At 37.1% G+C, this 20,939-nt stretch overlaps 1 protein-coding gene across 1 annotated transcript; it reads left to right on the forward strand.

Moving 5' to 3' along the window:
- Positions 1–7,091: 7,091 nt before the first annotated feature.
- LOC146676620 (protein NLRC3-like) lies at positions 7,092–20,517 on the forward strand. The gene is made up of 6 exons (XM_085402116.1): positions 7,092–7,217; positions 7,330–7,479; positions 7,586–7,699; positions 16,830–16,906; positions 17,023–18,826; positions 20,337–20,517. Exons 1-6 carry the CDS (start codon positions 7,129–7,131, stop codon positions 20,515–20,517), a joined length of 2,415 nt encoding a protein of 804 aa, XP_085258242.1. The 5' UTR covers positions 7,092–7,128.
- Positions 20,518–20,939: the final 422 nt, after the last annotated feature.

Genomic DNA, 20,939 nt, shown 5'->3' on the forward strand with positions numbered 1-20,939 from the left:
CCAATTCTGAATTATAACTAACATTAAAAACATGTTTAAGGAGGAGAGAGAGCAAATAAATCTGTTTAACATCTGATCTTTGGGTTTTTGTTCAGTAATCAGCGTGACCTGTGTATAAACACATAAAAGAGATAACGTTGGTGTTTCCGTCATGTAGTAACTGCTGGCTTTAACTGTACAAAGGTTGTTCGACACTATGAAACACATACAGACTTCATGATGTTCGGCTAATATTTTTATTGTGAATATTAATCATGCTGACCTCGCTCTGTACACCACGCAGCGAGGTCAGCATATCCACGATATCCTCAGCTCCATGAGTTAACACAAAGTTTCCCAGCTGACTATCTAACTGCCAACTATTCCAGAGACGTGAAAATATACAGCATAAAGAAAAGTGTAAGAGACTCAGCAGCAGATTAGAATAACAGTTATACATTTAATAAATCACCAAATGAATCCAAGAAACGAGCAAACCTGTTCCGACAATTTGAATTTGTATTCCCTCAGCTGCAGACTCGCTGCTGTTTAAATGTTTGAAAAGGAAGATTAGATATAAAAAACGTCAAACATAGACTCAGTCTGCCTTCACATTTGATATGAGGCCAGCACGTATAGTGGCCTCAGCAGGCTATTACTGAAATACACGTGCTATATCATAAACTATGATATAAACAGGGAGGTCCTATTAACATGTTTAGTTTTAAAGGACACCTTCCTGCCTTTAGTCTCATTCATGAGCAGTATTAGTTTTCTTCTAACATCCAGAAGTCTGCACAATGTGTTTCATAGTTTGTAACAAGCCTTTGACAGGTAAACATAACATGACCGAAAAAGCAAAAAAAAAGAAAAAAAAAGAGAGAGAGTGTTGACATAAGAAGAGAAAATTCTCTCAATTATGGAGACAGACAAATGGTTCATTTATGTTTGATGTGTGTTTATTCCTCCCTAAATATCGTCGGTGAAGTTCGCCATGCATGTCAGATTTTCCTGCGCATTTTTATACCTCTGCCAACAGAGAGAGAGAAAAAATCACATTCTAACAGACAGCTGGTGCTTAGAATACAGTTGAATAACTATTAAAAAACAGATGATATTTAGATGATAGTTCAGTCTAACACATGTGCCAGTGAACCATTAAACGTCTGTGAAACTATGCAGTTATGAAACGTAACTTTAACCTCAGCCAAACCGATTTGCTCAGTTGTAAATAAAACAGCGAAGTAAACGTGACCCGACAGACAGAACCTGAGTGAATGAAGTCCAGCGTTTAACCACTGAGAGCTAAAACTCAGCTGAGGTTTGAAAGCTGTGTGCCGGTGATTGGACATCAGCCGCTGATAAAGCTGTTCGCCTATAAAGTGCTCTGTAAGGAAACGAGCTCCAGCAGCTCTGCGCTCGGGGAAAACACTATATTTACTTATCTTGTGCAGAAAAATGCGCTGACATTGCGTTATATCGAGCACCGGCTGCCCAGTTAAACTGTGACTATCACCAGGTAACTAGGCGTGTTTCTTGAATTAGCAGCAGGTGTTAAACAGCTGACAGATGAGGAGGAGGATGCATGCAGGTAAACTGAGGGTCTGCTGAGCTGATCGCTGGTTTCGTGAGAAAAATGTCAGCTCGTTCTTTATGTTACAGAAGCACAGAGACACAAGACCAGGCGGAAAGAGACGATCGTTCGGTGAAAATGAGAATCTGCGAATGCAACATGTGGAACACGGAGAGTGGAATATGTAAACAAACCGGTTAACGTAACCCCCTCGGTGCACTCTGCATGCTAACTGTTAGCAGAGCTAGTGAAATCTCTGAAAACATCTGAGCACTTTTGCAAACATGTTCTATGTTGACAACCTGACCAGACATACGTCGCGACATTCGCGGCTAAAACACTGTTAAAAGTGTAGCTGGTGACAGAAAAACGGGGTATTTTAAAACTACACCACCACCATTGCTGCTTGTGATTTGATCTGCATTCTGGGATAACTGGCTGCCCCAAGTCTACACAAGCAATCGATTTTCTAGGATCGACCTGTTTTGACTTACTTTGCACGGCAACCAATCAAATGTTAGAGAAGCTGCATGGGCAGCGTTAACCCCGCCCCCTGAGTTTGATGGGTGAGGCTGACAGATAAAATTATTTCATGACGAGAGCCAGGCGTCAGGACTGCCAAAATGAAATAAATAAATATATCATTAAATAATTAATTAAATGTGTCAATAATTAATTAAATGTGTCAATAATTAATTAAAATGTGAAATACATAAATAATTAATTAAATGTGTCAATAATTAATTAATTACATGTGTCAATAATTAATTAAAATGTGAAATACATAAATAATTAATTAAATGTGTCAATAATTAATTAATTACATGTGTCATAACTATTTATTTAATTAATTAATTCCAATTTTAATTAATTATTGCCACATTTAATTAATTATTTAATGGTGTATTTAATTAATTCATTATGGCAGTCCTGGCGTTCCATATATAACACCCAAAACATGCTGGGTGTGGAAAGAAAAAAATCAGAATTTCCTCTGTTTGAGTCACAGTAACTTTGACATAGTAACATTTGCAGTAAGTCCTAAATGTTCACCTTTAAAATCCCTCCCTCTGTTCATTTTGCCCACATCATGTTTCAGTGGTTGGCCTCAGGTTCTTCAGCTTCCTGACAGTCTGAAGTCAGCTGACAGAGTTTCACCTGCTAAATACACAGAAAATCTTGTTAAAGCCGCACAGTTTGCCCAACAGTAATATTCCCATTAAGCCCTTTCTAAACACTTTATAACAATGTGTCATCACTAAATTATAAACTTCTTCTCCAGATCTGCACGACTGCACTTAGTCACAGACTTTATTTAATTGTCCTGCGGCTGCTATCATATATTTTACCAAACAGTTCTTCTCACACAGTCACAGATATATTTCTCTCAATGCAAACTTCACTCATGTCTCAGACAGGAAACTTGAGTTTTTCTTTTTTTCTGTCCCCACTCATTCAACTAATTTGCATATTGAGTCACATCTCGAGAAGTTGCCCTGACAACAGAAATGCATATTCAAAACATTGCTGCATAATTCAATTATTATTCTTTTATTTTTATTTCTACAGTCGTCACTTCTTTTGCTCAATCAGCTGGAAACCACTTCTAATTCACTATTTTAAACCTGCTTTAAGCTTCTAATCCCTGGTTGGTCCTCCCAGTCACTTTTTCCTTGTCACAAAAGTCGCTCTATTGTCCTGCAACTTCCTGAGTTATTCCTCAGCTTCAGCCTTTAAGTGTGTTAAATCTACACCATTTAGCATTTATGTCATGTATTCACATTCATGAGTGTAAGCATGTCTTCATTGCGTGTATGTTGTGTATTCATATTAATATTGAGTGTAAGCTGGTCTTCGTTGCCTCGATGTGTTTTTATAATCAGATTTAATTCCTGCATCTTTGCGCTGAACTGTGGATTCAAACTGTCTCACTTCTGATTCTCTCCAAAAACAATTTCACATGTGACAATTTCTACATGTGTGTTTTCTATTTTTCTATTCATTTATGTATTATTAGTTCATTTATTTCTTTATCTCTCTTACTTTTTTTCTTTACCTTTCTGTTGTGATGCTCTGGATGTTTCTAAACCCACAAATTCAGCCTCAATGTTCAACCCAACTTTCCTATGCTGTCACTTTAACACGTCCAGCCTTCACCTCTCACCGGTCCTCGTCCCCTCTTCTCTCAACTTCCTGTGTGGCCTCCCAAATCAAACACAGGCCCAAATCAGCTGTTTCTTCTTCTCTCTTCCTCTTTTCAGTCTTTTCTTGGCACTTAACTCCCAGCATGGCAAATATGAACTCAGACAGTCCCATCCAGTGGTTTCACACAGTCATGTCACTGGTACACTTTCCAGCTTGTAATTCAGAGCGCATGTTTCCATCAACATACATGCTGCTGGACCCTTCAGTGTTTTAGGTCAGGTGCACTGTCTTTTTGCCTGCAGTTAATTCTTCAAGTCCACGGTGTTGTTCTGTCTTCTGTCTTCATCAGGAGATTAACTGTCCTTTAAGCTTCTTCTCAGGATAAGGACAGGATGAGAGGTGAAGCTGTGACATTTTAAACCAAAGCCTGTTTTCGTCCCAATTCTGTTAATCTATCATTTTTCTGCTGTATTCTTCCAGGAGGTTGAGCAAGTCCATGGGCACCTGTATTAACACACTAAGACATTTATTTAATATCATTTTCATTACTATTACTTTGCACTTTCATTCTCTAATTCCTCTGTTTTCATTTTGAAACGTCTCTCACAAGCTCACAAGCTATATTCAGACTTCCTGCTTCACTTCCTGCCAGACACACACTGCGATTGGTTTATAAAGGCCTCTCTTATTAAAATACATAAAACAATCTAATCAGAAAATAAGCACTAAGAATATATATTTATCTTGTAACATTGTTTAAGTTAATGAACAATTGTGTTGAAAACTGAGATTACAATATCAATCAAGATAATTATAATGATGGTTTTTGCTGTAATTAATTGTTGTAATTAATGTTGATGTTTACATGATCGAAATAACTTGAACACAAACACAAACAAACAAAGAGGAAGACCGCACCGGAAGGAAACAACTACAAGTCCCAGCATCCTCTGTGTTTAGGGAGCAGCAGTGAAAGTGAAAGCAGGAGGAGGAAGGTGGAGCTGAGGCAGGTGAGTGTTAACATGAATATGTTTCTTCTTATGACATAAAATAATTCCACGCTGTTCGTGTCTGTGGGTGAAATGTGAGGCCGGTCGGCTCCTCTGAGCGCTGGTTTCCTGTAAGTAGAGAGGAAGTGAGTTTAGCTGAGCCTCCGTTTAGTGTGAGAGAGCAGGAGGAGAGTGAGAGCTGTGCTGAGGCAGGGTGAGTGTTAACACCGCTCTGACATTACTGTGTCTCTGTGGCGGGAACAACAGGCTCCGTCAGTGGAGGCAAAAATAATCAGACTTTGGTTTTTCAAAGGAAACAACTTTATGTCGGAAGTTCCCGCACGCTCATTGGATAACGATGTGTCAATCTCGAGCTATTAGCCAATGAGCGTGCGGATTCACAGAAAGACCCGCCTTTATCACGGGACTTTAAAAACTACAATGGCGACAGAAACTCCGTGAGTGGAGTTCAGGGTGACGTTATGAACCTGTGACGTTTGAGCCACTTCCCGTTGAACGTGAAACTGATGGTTTCTGGTGTTTGGGTCTGTTTTTCTGTATTTATGCAGATAAAGTGTAAACTCTGATGAATTATACCATCAAATGTTAAAGGAAAATATCAGGATGAGTGTCTGTGAGCTGAGAAGGACGTGAAGCGAGCAGTTTATCCCAGAGCTGAAGCTGCTCTGTGTGCAGAGATGAGCTCAGATTCCTGCTGTGATTGATCAACAGTCACAGAAATGTAGACTTGTAGTTATTACTGCAGTATGGTCACAGCAGATACTGATAAACATGTATTATGAGGATGGATGATCAAGTTTCTCACTCTCTCCTTTAAATCTCAGTTTGTTTCTTCTTCACAGTTTATCTGTTAATTTATTAATGAATAACACTGAAAGAGTTTCTGTTATATTTCCCCTTGAACATCAGCTTATTAGGGCGGCATTAGGAAATAGCCCCCCTCCAAAGAATGAATAAATGAATGATGATAATAATAAAATGATTCAAAAGCAGAGCTCAGAGTGGTAGAATGGTCAAACATGGATCCACGGGTGGTTCAACTGCATTTGGTGACGTGACCAAAGCAAATCTTTCAAATAATCCCACCATCAACGGGATGTTGTCTCCTTTACTACGGTTACTTTACTTGGTCACCGTGTGAATTTCTTTGAAATGAACCAAATTCTTTTATTTGTCGGTTGTTGCATATTTAACCTCTACAGTCAGGAAAGGAGGAGATGAGGCCTCAACAATGTTGGGTTGTAGCTGTGGTTCAGGTTAGAGTGAGTGTCCATGGAATAAATGTAAGTCAGTGAACTGGAAACATGACTGTGTTCAAACTTTGTTTCCTTTTTATAATGAGTCTAATCAAAGGTGGACAGAAGTATCTCCACTGTGACTTTTCTGTGTCACCATCAGAGCTTCTGCACAGTGTTTCTGGGGCAGATAACATTGCAGCATTATGGAGACATTATGGAGACAAAAAGAAAAGCGTCTGGACTTCTTTAAGTTAAACTTAAAGAAGTCCAGACGCTTTTCTTGGACTGTTGGTTTCAGTGTTTAGTCTCATTCACACACTCCCTCAGACTCTTCACACACACTGATTTGCTGACATAAACACACTCCTGTGTGCTCTCTTGGCTTCACACACACACTGAGGACCATCTACAGACTGTGAGCTCCGTCTTCTTTGTCTTTGGAGCCGAACTCTGACAAAGTTAGGAACAAAACTTTCTCCAGCGTGTGAACTTTCCTCCTAGACTCAGTCTGAGCAGTCAGACCACATATTTCTAAAGCAGCACATGAAGGTGTGGCTCACACACACACAGGTGAAGGAAACAGCTGCAGTATTAAAAACTGCTTCACTGTCTACAAATATATGAACTGAATGTTTCTTTCAGGCTGTAAAAACCTTATTTATCCTCCATTACAGTCCTGCATTCAGAGCATTACTTCTGTTATATTAGTACATGTATTTTATTCTGATGAACACATGAAACTCTGAGCTGGATTGAATCCATTGAATCAGAGTCCAGGACTCAGACTAAACACACTGAATGTGTCCTGAGCTCGGCCGCTGTTCCACAGTAACTGCTGTCAGAGTCACTGTTACTGAGTTAGCTTAGCTAGCAGAGCAGCTAGCAGTTAGAGTATGAACTCTGTAAGCAGTCAGCTCGGTCCTGGACATGGTTACTGACATAAAGCTGCTCTCTGCAGCCATGTTTGACCTGCTGCTTTGTAGGACTACAGTAATGGAGGATTTGGAGGCTGAACTGGGCTCTGTGACACTTTTTGTAGTGAACTGATGAAAGCTGCGTCTCAGAAGGATGTTAGTCCAACACATCAGACACGACCTCTGCAGCTCTCAGTTGATGTGCACATGAATGTTTCCTCTGCAGGTGAAGGTAGAAAGTGTGTGTGAGCTGATGTGAACTGAGCAGCATGGATCAGTGTGAGGACAGAGAGGAGGGAGTCCCTCCCTCTAAAAGCACTCTGTGTGGGGAACATGAGAGCCAGACCAAAGCTCAGAGGTGAGATGACCATCTCTAACTGTCCATGACTCTTCTCCATGTCACAGCTCAGCACTCACATCACTGCTCCATCATTATTCACACTCATACCTCTGTGTGTGTTGTTTTAAAGCCCAGAGCTGTGGGGCGTACCAGGCTCAGCTGGACATAACCCTGAAACTAATCCAGAGCCTGGACCTGAACCCAGCTGTGTTTCCTTAAAGAGCAACATGTCGAAGGGTGTTGTTGTAAAATTTAACAAAAGACTGTTATGTGACAAAGAGTAAGTACATTATTTTTATGAGATTGTTCATCATGTCTTTAATTTAATATTTCCAGTTTTTCCTTCCTGTCTCATGAAGCTGTGACATTTATTGTTTTTCTTTTAGGATCAATAAGAGGCCAGAATCTCCTGGACCTGAACCCAGCTGTGTTTCCTTAAAGAGCAACGTGTCGAAGGATGTTGGTGTTTACTTTAAAGGCTGTTCTTCTGCTGCTGAGAGGTAATGTGTGTCTAGATGTTGTTCCTGACTCTGTATTTTTGAATAAATCCTCATGTTTAATATCAGCTCAGCTCTTTTTCACACATTTCTATGTTGGTATGTGAAGCGGTGTGTGTTGGAGTGTTTCCACAAACACAGCAGTCAGAGTGGAAAGAGTGGATGTTGTAGGAGGTGTTTGTGTAGTGAAGAGGCTGAGTGTCTGTAGGACTCCAGCTGCTCCAGCAGGTGTCTCCTTTGTGCTTTGCTTCAAACACAGTGTAGGGAGGAGCTTCCACTCAGGTGTTTCAGGTGTTGCTGGATGGAGGAGGACAAATAGTTTTTCCCTTCAGTGACACTTCAGCAGCTCAATGTTCTGGGAGATGTTTGTCTTTATGAATGTTTATGGATTATTGTTCTTACTTTGGTTAAACTGAGCAATACATTTTCCATCTAACATTTAAAGTAAATTTCCAGGTGAATAAAAGATCTGCAGCTGCAGCCTCTGTGATGTTTCACAGTCTGAAAGTAACAAATTCAACCAGAGTTCAAACAAAGGCTTAATATACGTGTGTGTTTGATATAATGCCAACAAGTACAAATAGGTGTTCTTACAGGTCTTAATCACAGAGGTCTGATAAGTCTGGTGACTTTCACACTCAGCAGTTTTGCTGCCTTTTATTTTATATTGGCCTTTTTAAAGCCCTTCAAAGTCTCCCACATTCATACAGAGCTTTTAACACCAAACTCCTTTACAGTCCTTCTCCTCTCACACACGATCACACGACTGATTTGTCTGCAGCAGCTGTGTTACTGCTAGTATTTTATTATGTGTGTAATCTCCTCATATTGTTCCTGTGGTTTAGTTTGACTTCCTTCTGCAAACTCAGCTGCTCTGTTGCTGATACACGTCTCCATGAATATGATTGATCAGATGCTGCCATGTTTCATGTGAGCGCTCAGCTGAAACCCTGGGTTGACTTATCGAGTTAATAACAAGCTTCACGTGACTGTGAATGCTAAAGTGAATCCAGATAAAGGAAAGAGACCCTGCTAATGTTGGACTCACTTCTTAGTGTAGATCCCAGGAGGAAGTTCAACATAGCCATTCTTTGTGCTAGCTCGACCAAACCTGAGAGCACAGTGCAGGATAATGATCATCATCTGTCTCTGTCAAGGACATTTAAACTCCACAAATAACAAACATAATTATATTTGATCATTAAAAATATGTTTTCACTTAAAAAAGCATGAGCACACTGGTGGATTACAGAAACATGAAAACTCGTTAACAGTAAAGTTAATTTAGGTGTAAACAAAGTGTCAAACATACTTAAGTAGAAGGACTGATGTTTGTGTTAAAATACCCTCTTAAAGCTGAAATACTGATTCAACTTCTTTCTCCAAAAGTTGATTCAGTTCATCTGGACGTAGCGTTTTGTGGGAGAAACATTTCGTCTCTCATCCAGGTGACTCCTTCAGTCTCAGCTGACTGCAGGATTCAATCTTATAAACAGGACATTTGCATGATGACTGAAACCTGCCCACTGAAGGAACAATGGGCTGTGAGGTCAGTTCCTTAATCTTAATTATGCAATTCTCATGACCATTGATCAACAACCACTGATCAATGGTCATGAGTACCATTCACAGAGAGTTGGGGAATGGCTGCAATCACAGCATGTAAGATGGTGACAGATGTACCCTTAGGCCCCCTCCTCAATTCAGAGATGGTCTTTCCCTTTTCACGTAAATGGCCTCCTTGACTCCGCCTTCAAACCAGCGTTCCTCCCTGTCCGGGATGTTACATCCTCATCATTGAAAGAGTGTCCACTGGCCTGTAGGTGTAAATAGACTGCAGAGTCCTGGCCTGACGAGGTGGCTCTTCTGTGTTGTAGCCAGAGGTTGTTTGGTTTCCCCGATGTATAAATCCTGCCAATCGTCCTGCACTTAACAGCGTACACTATGTTACTCTGTTTGTGTCGGGGGACCCGATCCTTGGGGTGGACCAGTTTTTGGCGCAGCGTGTTTTGGGGTTTAAAAGCCACAGAGACCCAGTGTTTAGAAAAAATGCGACTCAGCTGCTCCGACACTCCTGACACATATGGGATAGCTACAGGTTTTCTCTTAGGCAGCGGTTGTCCTTCTCTCCTGGATCGACTGGAACTTTCTTTAGGAGCCTTTCCAGCTTTGACAAAAGTCCAGCTGGGACACATTTACGCTACGTCCAGATGAAGAGAATCAACTTTTGGAGATTTACTTTCCTGGATGATTGAGAATGCATCAAGACGTTCCTCCTAAAGTGTTATTCAGAAAAATGACAAAAAAAGTTTTAAAAATAAGGATTAAAATATTAAAAACTATGTTTTTGAGTTTCCTGATGTAGCACAAAAATATATGAACATGACTGTATATAGGACAGATATTTCACGGTTCTTTTAGGCAGCACCAAAAAACAAAAAGACTATTTTTAAGCTGTCTGAGGTAGTGAGTCAACATGTCACACTGGGTCAAAGGTCAGGGAGTAAAAGTGTGTTTTAAAGGAGGTTTAAAAGCAGCGAGTGAAGGAGCCTGTCGAGGTAAATCGTTCCATAACTGATCAAATTCAGTTGGTGGACCTCTGTGTGAAATCAAGCATCTGGTTCGCAGAGAGGATAACCCTCACATGGGCTGTACAACATTATATAGGGAGACATTGTATTTTTATTTTATTTTTTATTCCTATTTATTCTATTTATCCCCTTTGTATATTTTATTTATATTTGTCTCTGTATTTATATATGTGTGTGTGTGTGTGTGTGTATGTATATATATATATATATATATATATATATATATATTCCAACCAAAGTCTGAATATATAGAATGAAACTTGAATATATAGAATGAAACTTGAATATATAGAATGATCTTTTGAATATATAGAATGAAACTTGAATATATAGAATGAAACTTGAATATATAGAATGATCTTTTGAATATATAGAATGAAGCTTGAATATATAGAATGATCTTTTGAATATATAGAATGAAACGTGAATATATAGAATGAAACTTGAATATATAGAATGAAACTTGAATATATAGAATGATCTTTTGAATATATAGAATGAAACTTGAATATATAGAATGATCTTCTGAATATATAGAATGAAACTTGAATATATAGAATGAAACTTGAATATATAGAATGAAACTTGAATATATAGAATGATCTTCTGAATATATAGAATGAAACTTGAATATATAGAATGAAACTTGAATATATAGAATGATCTTTTGAATATATAGAATGAAACTTGAATATATAGAATGAAACTTGAATATATAGAATGAAACTTGAATATATAGAATGATCTTCTGAATATATAGAATGAAACTTGAATATATAGAATGAAACTTGAATATATAGAATGATCTTTTGAATATATAGAATGAAACTTGAATATATAGAATGAAACTTGAATATATAGAATGATCTTCTGAATATATAGAATGAAACTTGAATATATAGAATGAAACTTGAATATATAGAATGATCTTTTGAATATATAGAATGAAACTTGAATATATAGAATGATCTTCTGAATATATAGAATGAAACTTGAATATATAGAATGAAACTTGAATATATAGAATGAAGCTTGAATATATAGAATGATCTTCTGAATATATAGAATGAAACTTGAATATATAGAATGAAACTTGAATATATAGAATGATCTTCTGAATATATAGAATGAAACTTGAATATATAGAATGAAACTTGAATATATAGAATGATCTTTTGAATATATAGAATGAAACTTGAATATATAGAATGAAACTTGAATATATAGAATGAAACTTGAATATATAGAATGATCTTCTGAATATATAGAATGAAACTTGAATATATAGAATGAAACTTGAATATATAGAATGATCTTCTGAATATATAGAATGAAACTTGAATATATAGAATGAAACTTGAATATATAGAATGAAACTTGAATATATAGAATGATCTTTTGAAAATATAGAATGAAACTTGAATATATAGAATGATCTTTTGAAAATATAGAATGAAACTTGAATATATAGAATGAATCTTGAATATATAGAATGAAACTTGAATATATAGAATGATCTTCTGAATATATAGAATGAAACTTCAATATATAGAATGAAACTTGAATATATAGAATGAAGCTTGAATATATAGAATGATCTCTTGAATATATAGAATGAAACTTGAATATATAGAATGAAGCTTGAATATATATAGAATGATCTTCTGAATATATAGAATGATCTCTTGAATATATAGAATGAAACTTGAATATATAGAATGATCTTTTGAATATATAGAATGATCTTTTGAAAATATAGAATGAAACTTGAATATATAGAATGAAACTTGAATATATAGAATGATCTCTTGAATATATAGAATGATCTTTTGAAAATATAGAATGAAACTTGAATATATAGAATGAAACTTGAATATATAGAATGAAACTTGAATATATAGAATGATCTCTTGAATATATAGAATGAAACTTGAATATATAGAATGATCTTTTGAAAATATAGAATGATCTTTTGAAAATATAGAATGAAACTTGAATATATAGAATGAAACTTGAATATATAGAATGAAACTTGAATATATAGAATGATCTCTTGAATATATAGAATGAAACTTGAATATATAGAATGAAACTTGAATATATAGAATGAAACTTGAATATATAGAATGATCTCTTGAATATATAGAATGAAACTTGAATATATAGAATGATCTCTTGAATATATAGAATGATCTTTTGAAAATATAGAATGAAACTTGAATATATAGAATGAAACTTGAATATATAGAATGAAACTTGAATATATAGAATGATCTCTTGAATATATAGAATGAAACTTGAATATATAGAATGAAACTTGAATATATAGAATGATCTCTTGAATATATAGAATGAAACTTGAATATATAGAATGAAACTTGAATATATAGAATGATCTCTTGAATATATAGAATGAAACTTGAATATATAGAATGAAACTTGAATATATAGAATGATCTCTTGAATATATAGAATGATCTTTTGAAAATATAGAATGAAACTTGAATATATAGAATGAAACTTGAATATATAGAATGAAACTTGAATATATAGAATGATCTCTTGAATATATAGAATGAAACTTGAATATATAGAATGATCTTTTGAAAATATAGAATGAAACTTGAATATATAGAATGAAACTTGAATATATAGAATGTATGAACCTCATTTTTAGAGATGATGTGTTTCTGAATTCTCTGCCTTTACAAAATGGCATCAGCTGAACTATTTCAGTACTTTTTAGAGCTTGACAACTGTTTTGCGACAGCTGTTCAAACTGCAAATGGTAGAAGTAATTTGAATTTATACTACGTCACCTTGAAGAACACGTTTTCATTATTGCAACATTTCTAGTGCTCATGAATAATGTTCAACAAAATGTTTCTGGGAGAAGATTATGCACACTTCTTGAGGGAATTTATCAATCACTGATGGAGATGTCAACTGAGCTAACACTTCGAGCAGAAGCTGAAGCACATGTTATGGGCTCATTATATCATTCTACATCTCAAAGAGGAAGGTCAAGGTAAGTGATAAAAATGGAAACAAATTCATTCATAATGTGTATGGCACTTGAAAGAGTCAAGAGATGGCAAACAAGATAATGAATGCAAGAAATAAGAAAGAAATTAACATATTTCTTCTTTTGTTTCTAACTCTTTTAGGTACAACATACCAGCTACTCAGCTGACTGACATGCGAGACTTGGGGTTTAGTTGGATGGCCATATCTCAAATGTTGTCAGTAAATGTTGGAACACTGTACAACCACAGGATACAACTAGTGGACTATGGAAATTTGCAATTTGAACAGCTGTCGCAAAACAGTTGTCAAGCTCTAAAAAGTACTGAAATAGTTCAGCTGATGCCATTTTGTAAAGGCAGAGAATTCAGAAACACATCATCTCTAAAAAAGAGGTTCATACATTCTATATATTCAAGTTTCATTCTATATATTCAAGCTTCATTCTATATATTCAGAAGATCATTCTATATATTCAAGTTTCATTCTATATATTCAAGTTTCATTCTATATATTCAGAAGATCATTCTATATATTCAAGTTTCATTCTATATATTCAAAAGATCATTCTATATATTCAAGTTTCATTCTATATATTCAAGTTTCATTCTATATATTCAAGTTTCATTCTATATATTCAAAAGATCATTCTATATATTCAAGCTTCATTCTATATATTCAAAAGATCATTCTATATATTCAAGCTTCATTCTATATATTCAAAAGATCATTCTATATATTCAAGTTTCATTCTATATATTCAAGTTTCATTCTATATATTCAGAAGATCATTCTATATATTCAAGTTTCATTCTATATATTCAAGTTTCATTCTATATTTTCAAAAGATCATTCTATATATTGAAGTTTCATTCTATATATTCAAGTTTCATTCTATATATTCAAGAGATCATTCTATATATTCAAGTTTCATTCTATATATTCAAGTTTCATTCTATATATTCAAAAGATCATTCTATATATTCAAGTTTCATTCTATATATTCAAGTTTCATTCTATATATTCAAAAGATCATTCTATATATTCAAGTTTCATTCTATATATTCAAGTTTCATTCTATATATTCAGAAGATCATTCTATATATTCAAGTTTCATTCTATATATTCAAGTTTCATTCTATATATTCAAGTTTCATTCTATATATTCAAAAGATCATTCTATATATTCAAGTTTCATTCTATATATTCAAGTTTCATTCTATATATTCAGAAGATCATTCTATATATTCAAGTTTCATTCTATATATTCAAAAGATCATTCTATATATTCAAGCTTCATTCTATATATTCAAAAGATCATTCTATATATTCAAGTTTCATTCTATATATTCAAGTTTCATTCTATATATTCAGAAGATCATTCTATATATTCAAGTTTCATTCTATATATTCAAGTTTCATTCTATATATTCAGAAGATCATTCTATATATTCAAGTTTCATTCTATATATTCAAGTTTCATTCTATATATTCAAGTTTCATTCTATATATTCAAGTTTCATTCTATATATTCAAGAGATCATTCTATATATTCAGAAGATCATTCTATATATTCAAGCTTCATTCTATATATTCAAGTTTCATTCTATATATTCAAGTTTCATTCTATATATTCAGAAGATCATTCTATATATTCAAGTTTCATTCTATATATTCAAGTTTCATTCTATATTTTCAAAAGATCATTCTATATATTCAAGTTTCATTCTATATATTCAAGTTTCATTCTATATATTCAGAAGATCATTCTATATATTCAAGTTTCATTCTATATATTCAAGTTTCATTCTATATATTCAAAAGATCATTCTATATATTCAAGTTTCATTCTATATATTCAAAAGATCATTCTATATATTCAAGTTTCATTCTATATATTCAAGTTTCATTCTATATATTCAAAAGATCATTCTATATATTCAAGTTTCATTCTATATATTCAGAAGATCATTCTATATATTCAAGTTATATATATATATATATATATATATATATATATATATATATATAACAATTCTGTAACTGTAACTTCGGTCGTTGCTGTGCTTTTTGGAAGTCGAATTTCCCAGAGGAACCCACCCGAGGGATTAATAAAGTTCTATCTTATCTTATCTCTTATCTTATCTTAAAAACAGAGATTATCGTAGCCATCGCTCTCTCGCATGGACGTGGCAGTCTTGCTGTCTGCTGCGAATCCTCCCCGTACCTCCGTGACCTCGTCTGGTATCTGCTCCCTCCTCTGTAAGAGGACAGTAAAGGAAAACACGTCTCTGCCTAGTCTTGGAAATCTAATCTTATCATCCATTGTTCTTCTAGGGCCTCTTCTTCTTGTGGCCTCAGCTAACTGCTAATATTTAAATGGCTAACATTAACATGTGTGCCAGCCAGGTTCACATTTATGATGAACTATGATTAATTAACTGATGTTGAACCTGGAGCTTTACTGACCTCTGAAATTCCTCCTAAAGTGTTATTCAGTGTTGTGACAGTCAGCTGCTTCAGCTGCTGCTGGGATGGGCTGTGGCAAAGAGAACAGAGAAAATCCAAATCAGAGTTTTTCTCTGAATTAAAAGGAAACAACAATATATTCTACATGGTGAAACTGATGGTTTCTGGTGTTTGGGTCTGTTTTTCTGTATTTATGCAGATAAAGTGTAAACTCAGATGAATTATACCATCAAATGTTAAAGGAAAATATCAGGATGAGTGTCTGTGAGCTGAGAAGGACGTGAAGCGAGCAGTTTATCCCAGAGCTGAAGCTGCTCTGTGTGCAGAGATGAGCTCAGATTCCTGCTGTGATTGATCAACAGTCACAGAAATGTAGACTTGTAGTTATTACTGCAGTATGGTCACAGCAGATACTGATAAACATGTATTATGAGGATGGATGATCAAGTTTCTCACTCTCTCCTTTAAATCTCAGTTTTTTCTTCTTCACAGTTTATCTGTTAATTTATTAATGAATAACACTGAAAGAGTTTCTGTTATATTTCCCCTTGAACATCAGCTTATTAGGGCGGCATTAGGAAATAGCCCCCCTCCAAAGAATGAATAAATGAATGATGATAATAATAAAATGATTAAAAAGCAGAGCTCAGAGTGGTAGAATGGTCAAACATGGATCCACGGGTGGTTCAACTGCATTTGGTGACGTGACTAAAGCAAATCTTTCAAATAATCCCACCATCAACGGGATGTTGTCTCCTTTACTACGGTTACTTTACTTGGTCACCGTGTGAATTTCTTTGAAATGAACCAAATTCTTTTATTTGTTGGTTGTTGCATATTTAACCTCTACAGTCAGGAAAGGAGGAGATGAGGCCTCAACAATGTTGGGTTGTAGCTGTGGTTCAGGTTAGAGTGAGTGTCCATGGAATAAATGTAAGTCAGTGAACTGGAAACATGACTGTGTTCAAACTTTGTTTTCCTTTTTATAATGAGTCTAATCAAAGGTGGACAGAAGTATCTCCACTGTGACTTTTCTGTGTCACCATCAGAGCTTCTGCACAGTGTGGAGAAAGATCCAGAAGCAGAGCTGGACTGCAGACAGCCAGTCAGAGCAGCTGTGTACAAAGTAAGACTGAACATCTGTCTGCTGATGGACTCATTTCTGAAAACTGCACTTCTTGTGTTGTTCAGACATTGAAGAGTTTTCTTTCTCTTTAGTCTCGTTGTTTTTCTTTCTTTCAGCAGATGTTGGTCTGCAGGAGGTTTTAGATGAACATAAGATCAGTCTGAGGAGGAGATGTGAACGTGTGACTGAAGGAAGTGATGAAACAGGAAGTAGAACCCTCCTCAACACCATCTACACTGAGCTCTACATCACAGAGGGACAGAGTGAAGAGGTTCATACCCAACATGAGGTGAGGCAGCTGGAGACAGCTTCCAAGATGGACGCCCTCCATGACGCTCCAATCAGGTGCCAGGACATCTTTAAAGCCTTACCTGACCAACAGAGACCCATCAGAGTGGTTCTGACCAACGGCGTGGCTGGTGTTGGAAAAACCTTCTCAGTGCAGAAGTTCACTCTGGACTGGGCAGAGGGCTTGGAGAACCAACATGTCAGTGTGGTGGTTCTGCTTTCATTCAGGGAGCTGAACCTGATCAGAGATGAGCAGTACAGTCTTCTGGAGCTGCTCCATGTTTTCCATCCAACATTACAGAAGGTCACAGCAGAGAAGCTGGCTGTCTCTCAGCTTTTGTTCATCTTTGACGGCCTGGATGAAAGCAGACTTTCATTGGATTTCACCAACAGGAAGCTGCTGTCTGATGTCACACAGAAGTCATCAGTCAGCCAGCTGCTGACAAACCTCATCCAGGGGAATCTGCTTCCCTCGGCTCTCGTCTGGATAACTTCCCGACCCGCAGCAGCCAATCAGATCCCTCCTACATGTGTTGACAGGCTAACAGAAGTACGAGGCTTCACTGACGCCCAGAAGGAGGAGTACTTCAGGAGGAGATTCAGTGATGAAGAGCTGTCCAGCAGAATCATCTCCCACATGAAGACATCCAGGAGCCTCCACATCATGTGTAGTATCCCAGTCTTCTGCTGGATCACTGCTACAGTTCTGGAGCACATGTTGACTACAGAGCAGAGAGGAGAACTGCCCAAGACCCTGACTGACATGTACTCACACTTCCTGCTGGTTCAGACAAAGAGGAAGAAGAACAAGTACCATGAGGGACATGAGACGAGTCCACAGGAGCTGACGGAGGCTGACAGGGAAGTTCTTCTGAAGCTGGGGAGGCTGGCGTTTGAACATCTGGAGAAAGGAAACATCATGTTCTACCAAGAAGACCTGGAGCAGTGTGGTCTGGATGTGTCAGAGGCCTCGGTGTACTCAGGAGTTTGTACAGAGATCTTCAAAAGAGAGTGTTTGATCTTCCAGAAACCAGTCTACTGCTTTGTTCATCTGAGCATTCAGGAGTTTCTGGCTGCTGTCTACATGTTCCACTGTCACACCAACAGGAAGACAAAGGTGCTGAAGATGTTTCTAAAATCAGAATCTTTCACCAGTCTTTTTGATAACAAACATCTCCAATCACTTGATGTATTTCTGAGCAGAGCCATGTATAAATCCCTCCAGAGTAAAAATGGCCACCTGGACCTGTTTGTTCGCTTCCTTCATGGCCTCTGTCTGGAGTCCAACCAGAGACTCTTAGTAGGTCTGCTGGGTCAGACAGAGATCAGTCCAGGAACCATCCAGAGAGTCATCAACAACCTGAAGGAGATGAACAGTGATGAAATCTCTCCTGACAGAAGCATCAACATCTTCCACTGTCTGATGGAGATGAACCACCTCTCATTATTTCAGGAGATCCAAGAGTTCCTGAAGTCAGAGAAGTTACTCTCTGAGATCCAGTGCTCAGCTCTGGCCTTCATGCTGCAGATGTCAGAGGAGGTTCTGGATGAGTTGGACCTGCAGAAGTACAACACATCAGAGCGGGGACGACAGAGACTGATTCCAGCTGTGAGGAACTGCAGAAAGGCTGGGTGAGTCCAGATGTGATCATTAACATCATTGATCAGTGTAGGTTAGTAGTTTAATGTTGAAAATAAAATCAGATTGTAACCACAAAGTGTTTGTGTCCGTACGCTGCAACCTTCCACACCATTCCTTTATTGTACAGACTCAGCAGCAGCTCCATGGATCCCAAATCCAAGAGTGGAGAACAGATTTGAAGTGTGTCACATCCATGCAGTCACAGCTGTTTCCACCATGTTTCCACTGATATTAATCCTGTTCAATGACACGTTTCATATCAGTGAATATGTTCTTTAGGACGTCCACTGACATGTTTAAGTGTCCTGCTGGAAATCACTCAAATCATCCATGAAATCCATGAAAAATCCTTTTAGTGTTTCTAACTTCAGCCTCTGTCCTCTCTCTCTCTCCATCCTCCTCACTGCTTCTTTCACTGATAATCACACAAACATCGTATTCAGCTACAAAATAACACAATAATATCATCTGATGATCATTATTATAAGAGCAGGATCCATATTTGATATCAGAGTAACACACTGCTTGGTTATGTGCAGTCATCATCAGTGACTGTGGGTCAAACAGAAGCTCTCTGATTGGTTGCTGACCTTGGTCACCTGTCCACTCTCACCTGTTTGTGTTTGCTCTCTCTTTGCTGTCTCCATCCTCTCTCTCCTTTCTCTCCCTCTCTGTCTTTGTACGTCACTCAGGTCCAATGGAAACAGTGACATTTACAAACCAATCAAAGACAAACTGATCCATGTCAGGTTATAACAATATTCAAAGTGAATACAGGCTGCTGCTGGACACAGACAGGTAACATCATTTTGACTTGCTGTCACCTGGATCTGGACTCATAAACACTGAAGCCCTGAACAGGAATACAAATCATTTTCTGCCAACTAGCGACACACCAGCAGATAATGGCTCAGAAAGCTCAAATGATCCAATCATTTCTGTGTTTAGTTCCCCTGAAATCAGATCTGATATCAGCAGCTCTGAGTTCATTCATCATTATTGTCCAGTGATGAGATTTCTGCTCCGTTTGGTAACAGTCAGCAGGTTTTTCCTGCGTGTGGACGTGAACAGTCGTACCTGACAGCAGGTAGCAAACAGAGATCATCTTTCCAGCTGGAACTCTTCACTGAGCTGAACTCATTCAAAATGTTCTGGAGTCAAAACAGGAAACAGTCCAAATGTGTGTCTTCACTCTGACTCTGGATCAGATCTCAGTGACAGACTGTGGACATTATGGAAGCCTAAATGTGACACCATCTTCCTCCTTCATCTGCAGATTAAAGCCAAACAAAGATTCTCATTAAAAGTCTGCAGGTCTGAGAGAGACTCAATCGTTGTGTCATGTCAAACACAGTAAGAGGAGCTGAAGCACAGATGTGAAGAGCAGATTCATCAGATTATGACCTCACTCTGTTTTGTCTTCATATACATTCAGTCTCTGTTTATAATGCAGATTTTCTGCTTTTATAATAACACATTTTATATTTTCTATCATCACAGACTGACTCAGTGTCTACTCTCAGAGACTCACTGTGAAGTTGTGGCCTCAGCTCTGAAGTCCAACCCCTCCCATCTGACAGAGCTGGACATGAGTAGAAACTACAAGGTGCAGGATTCAGGTGTGAAGCTTCTGTGTGCTGGACTGGAGAGTCCAAACTGTCGACTGGAGACTCTGAGGTGAGTTCACTGACTGCGGCTGTTGTTGTTTTTCTATATTTCATGTCTTTGATGTTTGAAACTTTCTTTAGTTCCTAAATGTTCAGGATGTGTCTGAAGACAAATGTGAAGAAGTTTGAGTGCTTTCAGAAATGTTGTCTTTCCAAACGACTGAACAACAGTTTTTCCTTTTGGCTCCAAACAGAAGTGACAGACTTGAGCAGGGTTCATTTAAAGGCTGACAGAAGTGGAGTGGTGACGGGGAGATGTTTGACAGGACAGTGTTTCAGCCTCCACAGCTTCATGTTGTGCTCCATCAGTCAGTGAAGATGAAGTCAGTGCTGATGAGGCTGTAGAGTGTGTGAGGGATGTGAATGAGGATGATGAAGATCTGATGATAGCAGATAAAAACAGGCTGCAGAGACTTTGAGCCATACAGGGCACACA

The sequence above is a fragment of the Rhamphochromis longiceps genome, linkage group LG3, assembly GCF_057381845.1.
Source record: "Rhamphochromis longiceps isolate RC_006_pf linkage group LG3, R_longiceps_female_GT1.1, whole genome shotgun sequence".
NCBI lineage: Eukaryota > Metazoa > Chordata > Actinopteri > Cichliformes > Cichlidae > Rhamphochromis > Rhamphochromis longiceps.